The sequence below is a fragment of the Callithrix jacchus genome, chromosome 17 (assembly GCF_049354715.1).
Source record: "Callithrix jacchus isolate 240 chromosome 17, calJac240_pri, whole genome shotgun sequence".
Lineage (NCBI taxonomy): Eukaryota > Metazoa > Chordata > Mammalia > Primates > Cebidae > Callithrix > Callithrix jacchus.
The window spans coordinates 31,206,159-31,228,290 of record NC_133518.1 but is presented as its reverse complement, the minus strand read 5'-3'; the positions used below and the strand labels follow the sequence as shown (position 1 = coordinate 31,228,290).

General features: G+C 37.8%; 1 protein-coding gene across 2 annotated transcripts in view; it reads left to right on the top strand.

Annotated features, from left to right (window-relative positions):
- Positions 1-22,132, top strand: part of ARHGEF26 (Rho guanine nucleotide exchange factor 26) — a 137,493-nt gene that overhangs the window by 78,744 nt on the left and 36,617 nt on the right. For both annotated transcript variants that reach the window (XM_002759476.6, XM_017965740.4), the window contains 3 exons: positions 147-221; positions 14,126-14,215; positions 21,951-22,105. In XM_002759476.6, coding sequence (XP_002759522.3) covers positions 147-221; positions 14,126-14,215; positions 21,951-22,105 — 320 coding nt within the window. The remainder of the gene's footprint in view (positions 1-146; positions 222-14,125; positions 14,216-21,950; positions 22,106-22,132) is intronic.

Here is a 22,132-nt window from a genome sequence, read left to right as displayed (position 1 = left end):
TAGGATTTTAATATTATCCTCATACTCATCCATAATACTGTGTTCGGCATTAACTTTGCTGTGAATAAGAGGGTATGGCTGGACATTGGTGTAATTTACTTAATAAAATAAATCAATTAATTTTGTTCACTTTTACTTCATTACAGACTATCTGTCAAAAAACACCTAAGGACTCTCCGAAGTATGAAGTCTGCAAAAGGGCCTTGAAGGAAGTAAGCAAGGTAACTGTTGGGTGACAGTTTACTTGTAAGACAGGAAACCATTCAGTTACCTCAGAAGAAGGTTTGTCTTGGTTTGATGCTGAAAACTGGTAGAGTCTCACTGCCATTTGCACAGCATTCTTTAGGTAGTTGGAAACCAAAACAATATTTGCTCTACTCAAGTGAAATTGGTATTTTTGCTGTTTCAGACAGTTTTGCTTTATGGGCCAACAGATACCTCATTTTTTTTTTGGTGGCTGAATAGCTGTTTATTCATTTCTGATTCAATAAATGTTTATTGAGTGTCAATCACTGAGCCAAGAATGATGCCAGTTCTTGGAAATGCAGTGATGAGTGAGACATATGTGGCCACTGCACTTGTGGAATGTGCAGTGGAAAGAGGAAGGCAGACGCTGAATAGAGTTACAATGAAGGGTAGTGGGTGATGTGATAGAGAAGGCCACAGTGGTGTCTAAACTGAGACCTAACACAGGAGTGGCTATGAGCCCAGGATTGGGGAAGAGAGTGTCCCAGGTGTGTGTAGAGATCCAAAGGCAAGAAAATATTGGAGATTTTGAAGAATTGGAATGTTCTTTATGTGACCAGAATGCAATCTGAGAGACAGCACTAGGGAACCAGCTGTGTGGGTCCTTGTTATACATACTAGGTTGTTGGGTGCCTTATTCTAAGATGATACAGAGGCTAAATTCATGTGTTATGAAGATGATAGTGGGAATGGGACCAGTTCTGAGGCCAGTGGTAGTTGATTAGGCAAGGGATGGTAGTGGCTTCTATCAATGTGATAGTAAGGTGGTGAGAAGTCTGCCTGTGTACTAGGGAGGTAGGCTTGGAGACTGATTGAGTGAGCACATTTCAGGACAGAAGTTAAGGAATATGTCTCTGGCTTGGGCAGTAAGGTGGATGCTCTTCTTCATCTATAACATGAACATAGGGAAAAGTGGGTAAGTTCCATTTGGGTCACGTCATTGAGATTCCTTTAGAATACCCCAGTTGGCTAAATAAACAAGTCAGGAGCTCAGAGAGGTGACTGGAGACATGGATTTGAGAATCATCAGCATATGGACAGTAGTTGAAGCTGGGAGAGTGGATGGGGTTACTTAGGGAGACTGTGTGGAATGAGAAGGGCAGTGAGCCTGAGGAATGACCATGAAGAATTCTGGCATTCATAGTCTTATTTAGGAAAAAGAAGCCAGCAGAGGAAACTAAAAAAAAGAATAAAACAAAATAAAACATACCAGAGAAGAAGGAAAACGGTAATAGCTTGGCAAATGGCAGATAGTTTGGTGGTCAACTCTGTTGTATGCTCCTGAAAGATAAAGTGAGATAATGATTGAAGTTTTCCTTGGGTTTATCATCCTATAGGTTATATACTGGGGTTGGTGGTTGTGGGGAGGGTAACTGAGTTGAGTGTATTGAGAAGTGAGAGGGAGGTGCGAATATACAGCCAGCCAGCAGTGGTAGCTAAATGTCTAAGATTCAGAGAGTAGAAAGAGCAAGAATGGTAGCTGAAAGGAAAGTGAGAGAGGGTCTTAGTTAGTTTATTTGTTTAAAGATTAGAAAAATGTAGGTAGGGTTAGCTACTGACAAAAATATCTAGCTGAGAGGAAGCAATAGAAGGCATAGGTGTCACTGAGGATACTGTATGAGGTTGGCACAGGAGCAGAGATAATGGTAGCATCAGAAGCTTCCTAAATGTCTCCAGTTACATAGCCCTTTGTGAATTTGGTATGGCTTTGTACCACTTTACCATGAAGTACTATTTCTTTTAGTCAACTTTACATCAAGTCATCATTTTACTTATCCTCATCCTTGCCAATAATAATTAGAAAATCATGGGTTTTATAAGCTAGTTTCTTTTTTTTTTTTTTTTTTGAGACAGGGTCTCACTCTGTCACCCAGGCTGGAGTGCAGTGGCGTGATCTTGACTCACTGCAACCTCCACCTCCCAGGTTCAAGCTGTTCTCTGCCTCAGCCTCCTGAGTAGCTGGGATTACAGGTGCCCACCACCATGGCTGGCTAATTTTTGTATTTTTAGTAGAGATGGTGTTTCACCATCTTGGCCAGGCTGGTCTTGAACTCCTGACCTCACGATCCCTCAGCCTTGGCCTCCCAAAGTGTTGGGATTACAGGTGTGAGCCAGCACACCCAGCTGCTAGTTGTTATTTTTCTAACATACATTTTTATATTAAGAGTAAGTGTATCTACGGCTGTGCATGGTAGTGACTTGCTTTCTCTGAAGGGCATCATTCCTTTCTCTCTATTGAGCATGAGCTGTAAATATTTGAATTATTCCCTCAGTCTCCCAGTGTTACAGAGGAACTGAAATCATTAATATGGTCAGCTCGAGAATTAATCTTCTGTTTTATTTGTGAAGGTTACTGATGAGGTTGTTTAGATTCTGGGAAAACAATATGATTATTTTCAGCAGAAAGAGTATGCATAGAGAGCGTTTACGGTTCAGAATGAAAATGTAGAAGTACATTTGTTTGCTTTACCTAAAATCAGAGAAATGGGGAGTTCCCAACATTTTATTTCAGAGTTAAATTTGGTATGTTGAGGCCCAAGTTTTTAGAACCAGATGCTGCCTTTATCTCTTGGGTAAGTCTCTCTAAGTAGTTACTCATTCTCGGGAAAAAAAGAGTCAGACCTTTTCGGTAATTAAAATACTAATGCAGTTTATTTGCATGATGCAAATAATACTTCTTTGAAATTGCTCATGTATATTGCTGAAAAGACTGTGACAACTTCTTTAATTTAGGGCCTTGAAAAGACTTACTGACCTATCAAACAACTCAAAAACAAGAACTATAAGAAGTACATTTCTATAAAATGAAAAATGTGCTTTCCTACTGATTTTCTGTTAACATGCTAGGGGGAGAGGATTTCTAGGGAATCTGATAATTTCCAGAGGATCCAATAATTCAGCTTATCTAGAGTGATGTGTACTGTGTAAGGAATGGTGATCAAGAGATGGTCTTATGCCAAATGAATCTTCCCTGTCCTTTCCATCTATTCACTCTCCCATGGAAAGAGAATGTCTGCTTTAACTCTGACCTCATCAAAACTGTATTTAGAGTTGGAGATAGTGTTACATTATGAGCTTTTCTCCCAGAGGCAAAATAGTCAAGCTCTATTTAATCTTTTCCTATAATGTATTGCTTCAGCCATTTACAAAGAAGTACATGTGTATGACAAATGGCCAACAAACGTGAAGAAATGCTCAACATCACTAACTATAAATGCAAATTAAAACCACAAAGAGGTACCACTTTACTCCTGCAAAAATCGCCCTAATTTAAAAATCAAAAAGTAGTAGATGTTGGCGTGGATTTGGTGAAAAGGAAACACCTTTACCCTGATGGTGGGATTGTAAACTAGTACAACCAGTATGGAAATCAGTGTGGAGATTCCTTAAAGCACTAAAAGTAGAACTACCATTCAATCTAGCAATCTCACTACTGGGTATCTAGCCAGGAAAATAAGTCATTATGTGAAAAAGACATTTGCATATTCATATTTATAGCAACGCAATTTGCAGTTACAAAAATAAGGAACCAATCCAAATGGCCATCAACCAATGTGTGGGTAAAGGAAAAGTGGTATATATACACCATGAAATACTACTCAGCCATTTAAAAAAATAATAATGACATTTGCAGCAACTTGGATGGAGTTGCAGACCATTATTATAAGTGAACTCAGGAATGGAAAACCAAATATCATGTGTTCTAATTTATAAATGGGAGCTAAACTATGAGGATGCAAAGGTGTAAGAATGATATAATGAACTTTTGGGGATTTAGGGGTAAGGGGGGAGGGTTGTGGGATAAAAGAGTACACATTGGGCACAGTATACAGTGCTCAAGGTACACCAGAATCTCATAAATCATTGCTAAGAACTTCTCCATGTAATCAAAAACCACCTGTTCCCTGAAAAGCATGGAAATAAATTTGTTTTATAAATAAGTAGATATGAAAGTATTTTTTTTTGTTTAAAATAATTCAATTATACTCTTTCTTTTAAAATGTAGAACGTCATTATTGACTGTAGTCACCCTGTTGTGCTATCATATAGAGCATATAGGAGGTCTTACTCATTTTATTTTTTGGTACCCATTAATAATACCCACTTCCTCCTCAGCTCCCCAATACCCTTCCTAGCCTCAGGTAAGCATCATTCTACTCTCTATGTCCATGAATTTATTCTTTTTAAAATTTTAAATCCCACAAATGAGAACATTTCTGTGTCTGGCTTATTTCATTTTACATAATGATCTCCAGTTCCGGCCGTGCTGCCACACATGACTGGATATCATTCTTTTTCATGGCTACGTGGTACTCCATTGTATATGTGTACCACATTTTCTTTATTCATTCATCTATTGTTGGACACTTAGGTTGCTTCTACATCTTAGCTATTGTAAACAGTGCTGCAGCAAACAGAGAAGTGCATCTCTTTGATACACTGATTTCCTTGGGGTATATACCCAATAGTCCGATTTCTGAATCATATGGTAATCAATTTTTAGTTTTTTTAAGGAACCTCTAGACTGTACTCCATAGTGGTTGTACTAATTTACATTCCTACCATCAGTGTATGAGGGTTCTCTTTTCTCCACATCCTTGCCAGCATTTGTTATTGCCTGTCTTTTGGATATAAGTCATTTTAACTGGAATAAGATGATATCTCATTGTAGTTTTGATTTGCATTTCTTTAATTATCAGTGATGTTGAGCACCTTTTTATATGGCTATTTGCCATTTGTATGTCTTCTTTTGAGAAAGGTCTATTCAAATCTTTTGCCCATTTTTGATTGGATTATTAGATATTTTTTCCTATAGAGTTGTTTGAGCTGCTTATATATTCTGGTTATTAATCCCTTGTCAGATGGGTAGCTCCCTCCTATTCTAGGGGTTGTCTCTTCACTTTGTTGACTCTATCCTTTGCTCTGCAGAAGCCTTTTAACTTGATGTAATCCCATTTATCCATTTTTGCTTTTGTTGTTTGTGGCCGTAGGGTATTTTTAAAGAAATTTTTGCCCAGACCAATGTCCTGGAGATTTCCCCCAGTATTTTCTTGTAGTAGTTTTATAGTTTGTGGTCTTAGGTTTAAGTCTTTAGTCCATTTCGACTTGATTTTTGTATATGATAAGATATAGGGGTGTGGTTTTATTCTTCTGTGTATGGATATTCAATTTTCCCAGCACCATTTATTAAAGAGATTGTCTTTTCCTCAGTGTATGTTCTTGGCACCCTTGTCATAAATGAGTTCACTTTAGGTATGTGGATGTGTTTCTAAGTTCTTTTTTTCTGCTCCACTGGCCTATGTGTCTGTTTTTATGCCAGTTACCATGCTGTTTTAGTTATTATAGCTATGTAGTATAATTTGAAGTCAGATAAAGTGACTCTTCCAATTTTGTTCTATTTGCTTAAGACTGCTTTGGCTATTCTTGGTCTTTTGTAGTTTCATATACATTTTAGGATTTTTAATATTTTTATAAAGAATGTCATTGGTAGTTTGATAGGGCTTACATTGACTCTGTAGATTTCTTTAGGTAGTATGGACATTTTAATAATATTGATTCTTCCAGTCCATGAATATGGAGTATTTTTGCATTTTTTGGTGTCTCCTTCAATTTCTTTCATCAGTGTTTTATAGTTTTTATTACAGAGATCTTTCACTTACTTGGTTAATTCCTAAGTATTTAATTTTATGTGTGGCTGTTGTAAATGAGATTACTTTTTAATTTGTTTCACATTGTTTACTGTTGGCATATAGAAATGCTACTGATTTTTGTATGTTGATTTTGTATCCTGCATTTTTACTGAATTTGTTTGATAGTTCTGATAGTTTTTTTGTGGTGTCTTTAGGTTTTTCAAAATATAAGATCATGTCATCTGCAAACAGGATAATACAATTTCTTCCTTCCAAATTTGGATGGCCTTTATATCTTTCTCTTGTTTGATTGTGTTAGCTAGGACTTTCAGTACTGTGTTGAATAGTGGTGGTGAAAGTGGACATCCTTGTCATGTTCCAGAAATTAGAGGAAAGGCTTTCAGTTTTTCCCCATTCAGTATGATACTAGCTATGGGTCTGTCATATGTGTTTTTTTTTTATCATGTTGGGGTATGTTCCTTCCATACCCAGTTTTTGAGGGTTTTTATCATGAAGGGATGTTTAATTTTGTCAAGTGTTTTTTCTGCACAATTGAAATTATCATATGTTTTTTGTCCTTTGTGTGGTTGATATAATGTATTACACTGATTGGTTTGCCTCTGTTGAACCACCCTTTCATTCCAGGGATAAATCCCACTTGGTCATGATAAATAATCTTTCAAATGTATTGTTGAATTCAGTTTACTAGTATTTTGTTGAAGATTTTTGCATCAATATTAATCAGAGATATCATCCTGTAGTTTTCTTTTTTGATGTGTTATTGTCTGGTTTTGGTATCAGAAATACTGGCCTTGTGGAATGAGTTTGAAAGTATTCCCTCCTCTTCTATTTCCCGGAATAGGTTGAGTAGGGTTGGTATTAGTTCTTCTTTAAATGTTTGGTAGAATTCAGCAGTGAAGCCATTGAGTCTCATGCTTTTCTTTACTGTGAGACTTTTTATTATGGCTTCAATCTCATTACATGTTATTGGTCTATTCAGCTTTGGATTTCTTCCTGGTTCAATCTTGATAGGTGGTATGTGTCTAGGAATTTGTCCATTTCCTCTAGGTTTTCTTTATTATTTATTTTCTACCAATTTTGGGTTTGGTTTGCTCCTGCTTTTCTAGTTCTTTGAGTTTCATTGTTGTTGGTTTCTTTATTTTTCCTCTTTTTTTTTTTTTGAGACAGAGCTTTGCTGTATCTCCCAAGTCGGAGTGCAGTGGCATGATCTTGGTTCACTACAACCTCTGCTTCCATCATGCCTCAGCCTCCTAAATGGCTGGGACTACAGGCACTCCTAAATGCCTGACTAATTTTTTTTTGTTGTTTGTTTTTTTAGTAGAGACAGGGTTTCACCATGTTGGCCAGGCTGGTCTTGACCTCCTGGCCTCAAGTGATCCACCTGCCTCGGCCTCTCAAAGTGTTGGGATTACAGGTGTGAGTCACTGCCCCTGGCCTTTTCTTCTTTTTTGATGTAGGTACTTACAGCTATAAAATTTCATATTAGTACTGCTTTTAGTATATTATATAGGTTTTGATATGTTGTGTTTCCATTATCATTTGTTTCAAGAAATTTTTCAGTTTCCTTCCTTAACCTACTGATCATTCAGGAGCATATTGTTTAATTTCCATGTATTTTTAGTTTCCAAAATTCCTCTTATTAATATTTAGTTTTAATTCATTGTAGTCAAATAATATGCTTGATATTACTTCAGAATTTTTGAATGTTTTCTGACTTGTTTTGTGACCTAAATATGGACTATCCTTGAGAATGATCCATGTGCTGAGGAAAAGAAGGTGTATTCCCCACAATTAGCACTGGAAGATCTGTCCAGTGCTAATTTTGGAGTGTTGAAGTCTCTAGCTATTATTGTACTATGGTCTATCTCTCTCTTTAGTGCTAACAATATTTGATTTTTATACCTATATGCTCCAGTGTTGAGTTGATATATATTTAAAATTGTTATATCCTCTTGCTGAATTGACCTCCTTGTCATTATATAATGACTTTCTTTGTGTCTTCTTATAGTTTTGGTCTTGAAATCCATTGTATCTTATATAAGCATAGCGACTTCTGTTTTTTTGTTTGGTTGGTTGGTTTCCATTGTTTGTTTTTAGTGTATGTATGTCTTTGTTTTTAGCCTATGTGTGTCTTTATAGGTGAAGTGTGTTTCTTGCTGGTTATTCAGGGTCTCAGGGCTCTTCAGTTAGCAGGTGATGAATACTGCCAGGACTGGTTCTTTTCTTCAAGGCAGTAGATTCCTTCTGACCCAGGTTGCATCTAGAAATGTTGTCTGGGGCAGGGCGTTGTGGCTTATGCCTGTAATCCCAGCACTTTGGGAGGCTGAAGCTGGTGGATCACCTGAGGTCAGGAGTTCGAGACCAGCCTGGCCAACATGGTAAAACCCTGTCTCTACTAAAAATACAAAAATTAGCCAGGTGTGGTGGCTCATGCCTGTAATCCCAGCTACTTGGGAAGCTGAGGTAGGAGAATTAATCTTGAACCCGGGAGGTGGAGGTTGCAGTAAGCCAAGATTGTGCCATGCACTCCAGCTTGGGTGACAGAGCAAGACTATGTCTCAAAAAAAAAAAAAAGTCACCTGGGAGGTGGGTTCTGGAATGGGGGCCTGACAACTTTGAACAACACCGTCTCCTGCTATGGCTGAGCTGGTATCCAGGATGCAGGTCAAAGTGTTCCCCATTCTTCTCTCTCCTCTTCTCAAGCAAAAGAAAGGGGTCTCTTTTGGAGCCCCAGCTCTGAAGCCTGAGGTTAGGGGAGGGGTGATGCCAGCACTCACTTGGCTGCCCCAGCTGGTGTCTCAGTATGTCATGTGAGCCCCCATTCCATTATGGAATGGGCATAGTTGAGCACTACGACTGTGATTTGCCAAAGTGTCACTGTCCTTATAGCCTAAACTGCCTTTCAATTTCACTGAGAGACAAAGTGCTGTAGGCCTTGGTGGCAAGGTCCAAACTCAAGTTCAGACTGCTGGGATTGGTGATTCCCTTCTGACTAGGGCTGATTTAAATGCTCCCTCTATGGATGGGCATCAGCTGAGTTTGGTCTGATTTTTCTTTCTGCTCTAGCGGGACAGTGCATCACAATTGCTGTGTTCTCTCTACCCCAATGCCTGGTGACAGAGCAAGATTCCCTCTTAAAAAAAAAAGTGTATTTAAGTTGACATTGGTTTATTTTAACAGTGGATAAAGTGGCCAGGTGCAGTGGCTCACACATATAAACCCAGCTCTTTGGGAGGCTGAGGTAGGAGTATTGCTTGAGCCCAAGAGTGAGACCAGCCTGGGCAACATAGTGAGACCTCGTCTCTACAGTAAATCAAAAAATTAGCCTGGTACACAGGTGTAGTTCCAGCTCTTCGGGAGGCTGAGGTGGGAGGATTGCTTGAGCCCAGGATGTTGATCACGCTATGATAGACCATGTGACAGTGATCACACCACTGGGTGTGATCAGAGCCTAGGTGATCAGAGCAAGAGCTTGCCTCAAAAAACAAAAAAAGTAAAAGCATATACAATAATAAATGTATGTTGCAGAATATTTGGAAAATTTAAGAAACAGAAAATAAAATACATCAGTAATTTTATCACTTAAGGATGACTCTTGTCATTCTATTTTGTATCCTTCAGGTTAGCTTTCTATTCCAATAATAGCACATAGCAGTAAAGGAACACTTAAAAGTGGTCCCCAACCTTTTTGGCATCTCAGACTGTTTCATGGAAGACAGTTTTTCCACAGACTGGTTGGGGAGACTGGGGACTGGGTGGTAGGTGGTTTCAGGTTTCACTTCAGGTCATCAGGCATTAGATTTTCATAAGGAGCATGCAACCAAATCCTTCACATGCATAGTTTACAATAAGGTTCACACTCCTATGAGAATCTAATGCTGCGGCTGATCTGACAGGAGGAGGAGGCAGAGCTTAGGCAGTAATGCTTACTTGCCCTCTGGTCACCTCCTGCTGTGCACTGGGTTCCTAAGCAATGCATGGCCCCGGGGTGGGGGGGGATCCATGGTACATATGGTACCTATTTCATTTAGCATTCTAAGTTGTGCTCCATTGAACATTGTCTTACATAAATGATTGTGCATATTTAACCGTTTCTGAAGATAAATTTTCAGAAGTAGGTTTATGGGAAGAAACATACAAGAATGTTTTAAAGTCTTTTGTATATAATGCCAAAGTGCCTTCCAGAAAAGTTCATGACCACATCCACCAGTAGTATTTCAAAGTGTCTATCTTACTGCATACTACCGGCATCAAATATTCTATTAATCTTTGTGAATTTGATAGATCCAAAAGACTTCGTGTTTTAACTTATATTTCTTTATTAGTAATATTGTGTATATATGGAGCATATATTGTGTGTGTGTGTGTTTGTGTGTGTGTGTGCGTGCTTTTGTTCCAGGCCTAATATATATTTATTAGGCCTGGAACAAAAACTTTAGTGAACCAAATTTAATATATATTTATTAGGCCTGGAACAAAAACTGTAGTGAACTAAATTTAATAAGGCTTTGGCATAAACGGAAGGAAGGTCCAGTAATATACTGGAGCTGCTTTCAATAAAAACAGCAGAACATATATATTCAAATTAATGCTCTTCCATTCAAAATACTAATTAAAACCAGCTCCATTGATGACACCATTGCTTACGACATCTTGGGAATCTTGTTTGTTTTTGGTAAGGCTTCTGAAGCACCTTTGGTTTTTTTAGGATTTCCCTAGTGGTGGCATGACTCCAGCTTTTGCTGATGGGCTCAGAATTTGGAAGTTTAAGAAATAAGATAACACGATGGGCGCGGTGGCTCACTGTAATCCCAGCACTTTGGGAGGCTGAGGGGGGCAGCCTCATCTGAGATCGAGAGTTCGAGACCAACCTGACCAACATGGAGAAATCCCGTCTCTACTAAAAATACAAAAATTGGCTGGGCATGGTGGCACATGTCTGTAATCCCAGCTACTTGGGAGGCTGAGGCACTCCAGCCTGGGCAACAAGAGCGAGACTCCATCTCAAAAAGAAATAAGATAACCCAAACTTAATAATGCTGTGTTTTCCTTTCATTTTTTAAAGGGATAACTATTGGCTTGGTGTGCTGGCTATATCTATAATCCTAGCAGTTTGGGATGCAAAGGTGGGATGATCACTTGATGTCAGGAATTCAAGACTAACCTCAGCAATATAGCAGGACCTCATCTCCACAAAAAAGTGGGGAGAATAACTATAAAGAAATTGTTTCTTTTTTTAAAAGTAACTTATAAACTGGCTCTGAAGGTGGTTTATGTCACAATATCCCACTGGGCATTAGGTTCTATGTTGGGCTCTTGGCCTACAATTACAGAAATTTTACAGTCTCTGCTCTCCAGTCTTTTTGGAGGGATACAAGTAAGGGGATATAAATCCAGATAAGAAGGAGTCAGTTGGACAGAGTGAGGTGAAGGATGTTCAGACAGAGGGAAACACACATGCAAAAGTGGGAAGGCAGGACAGAGCATACGCATCCAACATTTAGTAGGGCTGAAGCCCCACCTGTGAGCAGGGAGAGGTTAGGGGTCAAGGAAGTAGGCACCAGATCATGAAGGGTCTTGCTAAGACTTGATTCTGAAAGCTTCCGGGAGCCTTTTAAGGATTTCTAGTGGAGTTGTTTCGTCATCAGATCTGAACTTAGAAAAACTGACATCCTATTTGTGGAGCCTGCATAATGTAGGGCAGAAGTGAGGAAAAGAATTAGGAGTCCCCAAATCCAGGCAGCAAGAGGTCTGAGCCTAAGTTCAATGGCAAGGCAGGTAGAGAGAAGTGGACAGCAGGACAGCATCATTAAGGAGACTTGGATCGTATGTAGAGGGCAAAGCAGAGGAAGGGGTCTGAGTGATGAGGGCCAAGTTTTCGGGGGAAGTGGATGATGCTAAGATAGACAATGTGGAGCCTGGGGCAAGAGCGTGATGAAGGAGATGCTCAGGTTTGGTCATGCTGAATTTTAAATGGCTCTGGGACATTCAAGAAGAGATGTCATATAGATAGTTGCATCCAGAGCCTAGGGTATATATAGACAGAGTCTGGGAACATACATTTGGGAGCTGTGAACGCATTCCCCAAAAGAAGTCACAAAAATGTCTCAAGCAGCAAAAGACTGATATGGTGCTTGGATTTCACTCTGATGTGCCCTGTTCCTTTCAGGGTATTACAGTTTCAGGTTGCCTCTGCCTCACACCTGGATATTTCAGCTCTTAGCTTTGATCAGATAGATAAAGCCATCAGTCCCTGCATCAGTGAACTCACAGGCCAAAGCTAAAGATATGCTGTTATTGAAGACAGGTCTGCTCTCCAAATCTAAAAGCCAAGTGAGAATTAGAAATTATTTAAGTGCCCATCAACAGGAAATAGAATAAATACATTGTGGAAAGCTCATCTAATTGTTGTAGCATAAATTGGGTCATATTATTCCCCCACTGAAAGCATGCTGGTGACTTCTTTCTGTACTGAGAATACAATCCAGACACCTTAAGACCTTGAATGATCTGACCCTGGCCTATCTCTCTTGGCTTCTTCCCATCCCACCTTCCTTCATGCCATGATCTTTGAATTACTCAAATACTCACGCACTTTCCCATCTCATCCTTTGCTCATGGTGTTCCCTCTCCTTGAAGCATCTTATCATTTAGTAGTAACTACTTCTCCTTCAGCTTTCAGCTTAAATGACCTCTCAGGAGAGGGTCTCTTGGATCCCTCCCAACTTCCCTCTCCCCTACTGCCCCCCTTTTTTTTTTTTTTAGTCTATGCTCTGAGTCTATGATTTCTTTTTTCCTTTTGTCTGCCCTTCCATGAGGTTAGGGATTCTGTTACAGCTCTAGTACCTGAAACATAGTAAGTACTAAATAAAGTTTTTTTTAATGAATGATACTTTAGAAGGGGAAATATTTTTATCTTAGTTCAAGCTGCTGTAACAGTACCATAAACTGGGTGGTTTAAAGAACACCCAGATGTTTATCTGTTAAAGAACAGATGTTTATCACACAGTTCTGGAGGCTGGGCAGTCCAAGATCAAGGTATAGGCAGATCCAGTGTTGGATGAAGGCTGGTTTCCTAGTTTGCAGATGGCCACCTTCTCCCTGTATCCTCACATGGTGGAGAGGGAGCAGAGAGAAGAAGAAAGCTATCCTGTCTCTTCTTACAAGGGCACTAATCCCATTCATGAGGACTCCACTCTCATGACCTACTTACCTCCCAAAGCCTCTGCCTCCTAATATCACATTGGAGGTTAGGATTTCAACATGAATTTAGGGGAGACACATTTAGTCTATAATAATTGGTAAGTGAAAAAAGACACATAAGCATAGAATGATCATTTCCAAAAACAAAAGAAAATTTCTATACATATATGTATGTATGTATATGTTCCTATAAACATAGGGAAAAAAAAGAGAAAGTATATAACCCAGTCTGTTTCCAACTACATCTGTGCAGTGGGAGTAGGTCAGGACCTTTTATGACCTATTTTATTTACTTCTGTATCATCATCATCATCATCATCAATTTATTTATTTTTATAGTGGGCATCTATTACCTAACAAAGCAGAAATATTTAAAATAAACCAAATTAAAATTTCCAATCCTTACTTTTAACAATCACATTTGTTTTTATGGCCAATGACCCTTATATTATCTCTTTTTTTTCAGGTTTACAGTTAATAAGAAATTGGAGACGCAAAATTCATTTTAATTTAGACCAGTGAATTAAGATTAGGTACTCACTAAAGGACTGTGAAAGTCCTTTGTAGGTAATTTTGCTTTGTAGATAATTTAGTGCTTCCAATGAAACTGAAAGGTAACTGATGGCCTTAGCTTGGCGGTTGTTGAAGAATTGCTGACTGTTGTGCAACACTTTCCTCATCAGCACTCAGTTTACTGGTCACGTGCTTTACATAGCACTCTGCTTAGATTTTGCTTTTGAAGTTGACCATCTCCCTTCAGCTGCTCTGATTTGAAAGAGGGAAGAAGGGTGTAGCTTTCCCTGAGATAAGGTGACACCCCCCCCCCTCCCCCGCTCTGTCTTCACATCCTAATCACACCACTTTTAATTGGATATGAATGTGGTAACTGAAAAACTGTGAGTTCTGTGTCGGAAGTGAATCTCTGTGGCTTTCCAAGTGTTAGTTATTTCCTGTGAGAATTCTGCTTTTGAAAGTGAGGTTTCTCTCCTTGACCTTTAACCCTTGTTACTCTTCTGTGTTCCCAGTTGGTTCGACTGTGCAATGAGGGCGCCCGGAAGATGGAAAGGACTGAGATGATGTACACAATTAACTCCCAGCTGGAATTTAAAATTAAGGTATTCTCGTACCTGTGTTTATCACTGTTCTTGTCTAAGTCTTCTCTAAATAGAGACAGTTGAGGGACAAAGTGGATAGGAATTTGCTTTTCAAAGAAGGATCATAAATTGATAAGAGAGAAGCTGGCAAAGGGAGTAGCAAATGCTTCAGGCAGTTTTGCTTTTGTTTGTACCAGACACAGTGACCTTTCTTCACGCCCTGAAGCCAGGCATTATCTAAGAAGCATTCTTTTTTTCCCCAGGAAGACACCAAACTTTATTCGCAAAACGTTCTAAAAAACAATGGTATTCCATGAGCTGGACCAGTGTTCTCCTAAATTAAATAATTATACTCCTCTTCTTGTTTACAAAGCAGATTGTTAATTGATCATTTTTTCAAGTTTGTTTTTCTCGCATAACTTTTTTGAATATGTGTGACTTGTTATTCTTTGTCTGATACTACTCTTGAGCAGATGACAAGATGAACAAAGAACAAGAAAACGACAGTTAATGGCAAATCTAGGTCTTGGCCGTTCCTTTGTTGGCTCACAGCTGAGTTTTTAATGGGAAGTGAGTGGTCACGATTGTGATTCTATTTAGTTTTATAACATACAAATGTAATTAAGCAATTTTAAATGACAGGTTCTATTTTTCCCTAGTAAAAGTGTTTCTATTTCATGCAGTGAGATAATAGAGATCAGCATTTCATGGTATTCTGTAGAGAGCAGATTCTCTGCCATGTCATATAGTGCGAGGATTACTGTGTGCTTACTTTGGCAGCATATATACTACATTTGAAGAACATTGATATAGTACAGCTACACCATTTTATTTTATGAATGAGGAAAAGAAACCCACAGAGTACTTGTCAGCAGAGTCCCTTGGCTAGTGGTGATAAAATCAGGACTAAGGTCCAGACATCCTGACCTGCAGGTCAGTGTAAACTCCTCTACTGTAACATCCTGACTGTAATGGTTTAGATGCAGAAACACAAACTGTAAAAGGGACGATGATGAGTATTTGCTAAAAACAAGATACACACATGCACACACAAGCATGCACGCACACTTAAAATAGTTATAATGTTCTCATACAGAAATTTACAGCAATTAAAAAATCCATTTTTTTGGTCTAATTTGTTTCTAAATATTTCGGAAAATACGTCTCACAACAGGTTTTTTTTTTTTTAATTTCCTCCTTTTAAAAGACGAAAAACATTTCTATTTTTTCCCCCTTTTCCATTGAAAGTCAATTGGTAGATTTTTTTAAGAAACTCTGGGCCGGGTGCGGTGGCTCATGCCTGTAATCCCAGTACTTTAGGAGGCTGAGGTGCATGGATCATGAGGTCAGAAGATTGAGACCATCCTGGCCAACATGGTGAAACCCTGTCTCTATTAAAATACAAAATATTAGCCAGGAGTCGTAGCATGTGCCTGTAGTCCCAGCTACTTGGGAGGATGAGGCAGGGGAATTGCTTGAACCTAGGTGGTGGAGGATGCAGTGAGCTGAGATTGCACCACTGCACTCCCCACTGGCGACAGAGCAAGACTCTGTCTCAAAGAAAGAAACTCTGTCTAGGCTGGGAGAGGTGGTTCATGGCTGTAATTCCAGCACTTTGGGAGGCTGAAGTGGGTGGATCACCTGGGGTTAGTAGTTCCAGACCAGCTGGCCAACATGGCAACCCTGTCTCTACTAAAAGTACAAAATTAGCCAGGTATGGTGACAGGCACCTGTAATCCCAGCTATTTGGGAGGCTGAGGCAGGAGAATCTCTTGAACCTGGGAGGCAGAGATTGCCGTGAGCCAGGATCTCGCCAGTGCACTCCAGCCCAGGCAACAGAGACTCCATCTCAAAGAAGAAAAAAAAAGAAACTCTATCTAGAACCTAAAATTAATTTGTAATTGAAAAATGCTAACCCCAAGGATCATTAAAAGTAAGTTTTTAACATCAATTGAGTTCATGAGTTTTTGGTTGGTTGTTTTATTTTCATTCAATGATTAAAGTATTTGTGAGCCTAAAGTACAGATTTACAGTGGAGTCCCTAATTTAGAACTCTTAGAATTACTAATTAGTATTAATTAAAAATACTCATAAAATCTTAGGACCTTATAACACAGTATGAATAACAATGGACATTTCTACTTAATTCATTTTAATGATGAGAAAATAGAGGTTCAGTGAGGTTAAGTGATTTATCTGAGTACATGGCAAGTATTATAGAAAGATAACAGATTTACTGAGCATCTTCCATGTGGAAGGCAATAGATAAACAAAAACATGATCCCTGCCCTCATAATCTAATAGAAAACTGCTGAAAATCAAAGTCGACAGCTGTCACAGTAGCTACAAGACTATGGAAAATACTGGAATGGAAGGGAGATGGACAGCTCTAAGAGCAAGAGACAGAGAGTTGGAGGGCTTGGAGCAGTCTGATAAAGCTTCATGCCAGAGGTGTGTTTGATCTGAATCTTGAAAGGTGAGTTAGGAAGTGTCTTAGAGCAGAAACAAATGCAGTTTCTACTGCTGTGGCCCAGGAATTGTAAGTATTCAGTGTGGGTAGACTTGGGGTGTAAGAGGAGCAGGGTGGAGCTGCAGTAGCAGGCAAACACTTATGTGGACAGCCCTGTGTGCCAAGAGGAGGAGCTGAGTAAGTTGGGAGCCACTGAAAAGTTCTAAGCAGGGAAGTGACACAATCAGATAGATGTGTGTTTAGTAAAGACAACTTCAGCAGTGGGGAAAGATTTTTACAGCTGATTCCAAATCCAGAAGTCATTAAAAGAAAAAAGTTGTAATTTATCTATATAAATTTTTTTAAAATTTCTCTCTAGAGGGAAAAAGACTATGAAAAAAGTACAAAGGCAAAGAGCAAACTGGTGTAAAAATTAGTTGCAACTCACATGTATACAAAGGGTAAATATCCCCAGTGTATAAAATCAAAGTGATAAGAGAAGACCCACTAGTCTATAAGCCAAGGAGCATGAAAGATTGTCAGCAAACTACCAGAAGTTAGAGGAGAGGCCTGGAACAGATTCTTCTCTAGTACCTTCAGAGAGCCTGGCCTTGCTGACACTTTCATCTTGGCCTGTCCTCCAAAACTGTGAGACATAAATTTCTGTTGTATAAAAAAAAAAAAGCACCTGAAAACTGCTACCAGAAAAGGAAATCCAAATGACTATTAAAGTTTTGAAAAGATGCTTTATTTCACTCAGAAGAAATTTGCTAATTGATTAGCAGATAATAAAAATAATGAACTTCACTTTTTAGATTTATAAATAATTCAGAACTTTGATAATACATTTTGTTGGTGGAAATAGAAAGTCATTTCTATATGTTGCTAGTGGGAAAGATTGTTACACCCCCAGTGGTGTGCAATTTGGCAATAACTATCAAAATTACAAGTGCAAGTTATTACAACTCAGCAATTTTACTTCTAAGAATTTATTCTAGAAGTAAAATTGAGTACATATCTAGAAGTACATATACATTGTACTCATCAATGTATAAAATTATACACAGACAGCTATTATTATAGTGGTGTTTGTAATATTGAAAGATAAGGAAAAACATCTAAATATCAAAGGATTGATTAAATAAATTATAGTACACCCAAATAATGTGATACCACTCAGAATAAAGCAAAATTTGAGATAACTTTATGGAAAAGTTTCTTATATATTATTCAATGGAAAAAGTAAGGCTTACATGTAAAAAATAGTTTGCTTTTGCAGATGAAATCTTTGGACAGATGCAGATGAAACTAGTTATTAATCATCACCTGTGGTGGGCAGTGGGCAGTTAGTGTGCCTTGTTGTGTTGACTGGATGGAGAGCCATCCACTCACTCAGGAAATTCAGGAGGAGGAACAAGTTTGGGGGTGATTAGTTCTATTTTGGCCATATTTGGTTTATGGTATGGCCATAGTGCTCCTATTATGAGAATATCGGTTGCAAATTTACTAAGTAGTGCCATTTTCACATTTGTCTGATTTAATTCTCACTTAAACCCTATAAAGTATCCTATTATTAACTTCATTTTATGGATGAAGAACCTGAAGCTAGAGAGATTAAGTACTTTGCTCAAGGTCATAGGCCAAGATATCATAAAGTCTAGATTCAAATCTTTGGAGTCTACATTCTTAACAATGACTATATAATAATGTGGATATTTTTCTAATTTGGAGGAAAATAAATTTTGTAGGGCATGTATGTGTGTGTTTCATTTTCATTTCACACATGTTTTTCATTTTTAATTCTGTTTGTGAGTTTCTGGAAGACTGTCAAGTGCTAAACTGCAGTAATATGAGAGGAGTGGAAAGCATCCCTGGATTGGAAATTGGAAGCTGGTATAAAGTGAGAGCACAGACTCTGGAGCTGACTTGCCTGAGCTGCAGTAGCAGCTCTACCACTTACTAACTGTACAACCTTGGCATCACTTGCCTTTTCATGTCTTGGTTTTCTGAACCCTAAAATGAAGCTAATTTAATACTTTCCCTCATGGAGTTATTTTGAAAATTAAATTATTTAAAAGATATAAAGGACTTAAACAGACCCAGTTTATAGTAGCAAGCAGCAAACATTATTGAGATGTTTATCAGAATAGTTAAATAGATGTGGTGGGTGCACTGAAGAAGGAATGGGATATGAAGCAGTTGAAGCAGATTAGACTTTTCATTCCAGAAACTTGAGTATTAAGAGGATAAGGTAGTGACGAGAACTAGAGAATACACAAAGTCATGGGACCATTTTTAGTGAATAGTCTTCAGGATAGTTTGTAGAAAATGAGCCAGGAAGGAGATAATACTAAGAGGGAAAGAAATCAAGGGAATAAGGCCTTGAGCTGAAAGCAGAGTGTTGAAGGCTGGAGAGCTTATCCTTTGAGATGGTAGGAAAGAAAATGATGGTTATAGAGAAAAAGCTGGTCACTAAACCAAGAAGATCAAAAACCAGAAATTAGTTCATGTCTCAAATCCAGTGTTTTTTTTTTTTCTCCACTAGAAAACAGCTTTCTTGAAAAGTTGCCTCTATAGAATTGGGAAGAATTTTTATTTTTTTGTCTTGTGATGGAAAGTTTGACCTTATGAATAAGCCCATGGAGAAGTTGTGGGTTCTTAGGCTGCTTTATGAGACATACATTCAGTGTCACTGAGTAGAGTGGTGGTATATTAGTTGGCAGAAGGCTTTGCTGGTTGCCATATTGGGGCCTTGCTAATAATGGAAATCCAAGATATAACAGACAACGTGAAGAACTCTGAAGTGTTAAAAAGTCTTTATGCTATAGAGGACAGTTTTGTGGTTTCCCAAAAATCTAAATATAAGAGTTACTATATGACCCAGGAGTTCCACTCCTAGGTATATACTCAAGAGAACTGAAAAGAGATACTTCAAAATGTATACATGAATTTTCATGATGGCATTATTCATAATAGCCAAGAAAGTGGAAATAACCCCAGTCAGTGGATGAACTGATAAACAAAATGTGGTATATGCAGATAGTAAAATATTTAGGTAGAGAAAAGAGTAAAGTTCTGATACATGCTATGTGGATGAACCTTGGAAATATGCTAGGTGAGAGAAACCAAATTCAAAGATGACATGTTGTATAATTCCATTTATATGACATGACCAGTATAGACAAATCCATGGAGTTAGAAAGTAGATTAGTGGTTGCCAGATGCTTAGGGGAAGAAGACTGGAGGATGACTGCTCAATGCATGTGAGGTTTCTTTTTGAGGTAATGAAAATGTTCTGGAATTAGATAATGGTGATTATTAAACAACATTGTGAACATACTACAAACCACTAAATTTTATGTAAATTTTATCTTAACAGTAAAAAAAAAAAAAAAATTTGCTCTTCAGCAGCTCTTTTCTTTTCTTGCTGCCTATAAAATTAGTTACATTTTATGCTGAGGCTAGTTTTCTAGGATACTAGGTAATAGAAAAAAGAATGAAGTCTTTGCTCCATAGGCATTATTTCAATACTGTTCAGGATATATCTTTGTTCATGATTTTTTTTTTCTAATTTCTGGTTCACACCTCAATTCTAGTATTAGTACTTCCTCACTAGGGGAATTCATTCATGCTCACTTTGGGCCGTTCTGATTTCCTTTATTTTGATCATTTTAATATCTCTTCTTCAATAAAACCTATCTGAGTTCAGTCTTCTAATAATAAATTTGAATCATACACTATATGTAATTTTGGACTTTGTTTTCGAAAGAAGCATAGATATATTGAAAGCCATTGTCAATTTTAGGTGCTTATAGGTAGAAATTTAGTTCTGCCCCTAGTGGAGTATGAGGACTGTGTAAAAACTAATCTGCTTTATAAACTGTAAAACAATTAAAAAACCTTTCTTTCTCCATCCCCTAAATCAGAACAGTAACAGGGCAGCATGTACACTAAAACTTAACCATAATGCTGTCCTTGGTTAATCTTGTAGGGTTACACGCAATAGCAAGATAGTCCTCTGTTTCCTGTAATTATGACCCTTCAGCCGGACCTACCCTGACACAAGGTGACCTCTTATATGTGCTGCCTAATCTGCTGGAGTTATCTAAGCAATCTGTTGACCTTTAAGGTCTCAGCCTTCTCTGTAGGGTAATTGTCTGATTCTGAGATTTAGGGGGTTGGAAACTTCATGAACTCCTCCCTTAGTAGCCAGTTTTGAAAAGTTTGGGGTTACCCATAATCTTTTATCTTCATTTTTGGACCTTCAGGAAAACAGTATATAAATGATAAGCAATCTTTTTAAAAGCCTTTTATAAAGTTTAAAGTAAATATGAAATCCTTTCTTAACCTTCTCATTTCCTCTCTAAGAATCCTCAATTTCCTTTAGCTATTTTTAATCATTATTTCCTGCAAAGGGTGATGTTTGATTACACCACATTTCTGCATTATGTTTTATGTGTTCAAGAACTTTTGCTTATTTTATGGATGTTGTCTTTTAAATCAGATCTTTGGCAGTAAACATTTCTGGTAACTTAAAAAAAAAAAGCTTTCTAGGGTAAGGATTGTTCTGTAGTTTTGAGAGTTTTCCAGTTGGCTTGCACAAGACTAAAGAAAATAAAAAATGTAGCATGTGATTTTTTTTAGATACAGCCTTTTCTATGATTCTATGATGAATTATTTTGGAAGAACCTCATTTTCACAGCCATAAAGTGGTATGATGCTTTCAGGGACAAACTTCCATAAAGAAAGGTATCATGATCTTACGAACATGTGTTCTCAAGAATATGGCTAGGTAGATAATTAGTAGACAAAAAAATAAGTATGTGGGTTTTTTTTTTCTCTTGAAAAAACCTTTTTAGTTCATGAAGTAAATGTAGACTTTTATATTTGTGTCATTAATCATGTTTTTTTCTGTATTTTTAGATTCTGATTTGAGGTATTTAAGGTAACTAGTTGATTCTGATAGATTTTATTACGAGGTTTTTCAATTTTATGTAACTCCTTTTTCACTTGAGAGTTAATAGAAGGGTCATAATTTTTTATTGATTCAATAACATTTTCTCATTGAGTTTTAGTTTCATATTGGGAAGTTAATAGTTTTTTTTGTGTTGGAAGATATATTCTTTTTCATTTTTTTTTGAAGAATGCACTGTACTTCTGTATTTTAACTTCAGTTTTATATGTCTGTAAAACGATGCATACTGTGATAAGTATCATTTATTTGAATGTAAGTTTTATATTTTACTTTCAGTAATCTTAAAAGGATTTTAATTTGGCTTTGGCCACTGGGTTTTTCTCTTTTTGCAGCCTTTTCCTTTAGTCTCCTCTTCCCGGTGGTTGGTAAAAAGAGGTGAATTGACAGCCTATGTAGAAGACACTGTGCTTTTCTCAAGAAGGACATCCAAACAGCAAGTCTACTTCTTTCTCTTTAATGATGTGCTCATTATCACCAAGAAGAAGAGGTAAGTCTTTATCTGGTGTTGCTGACT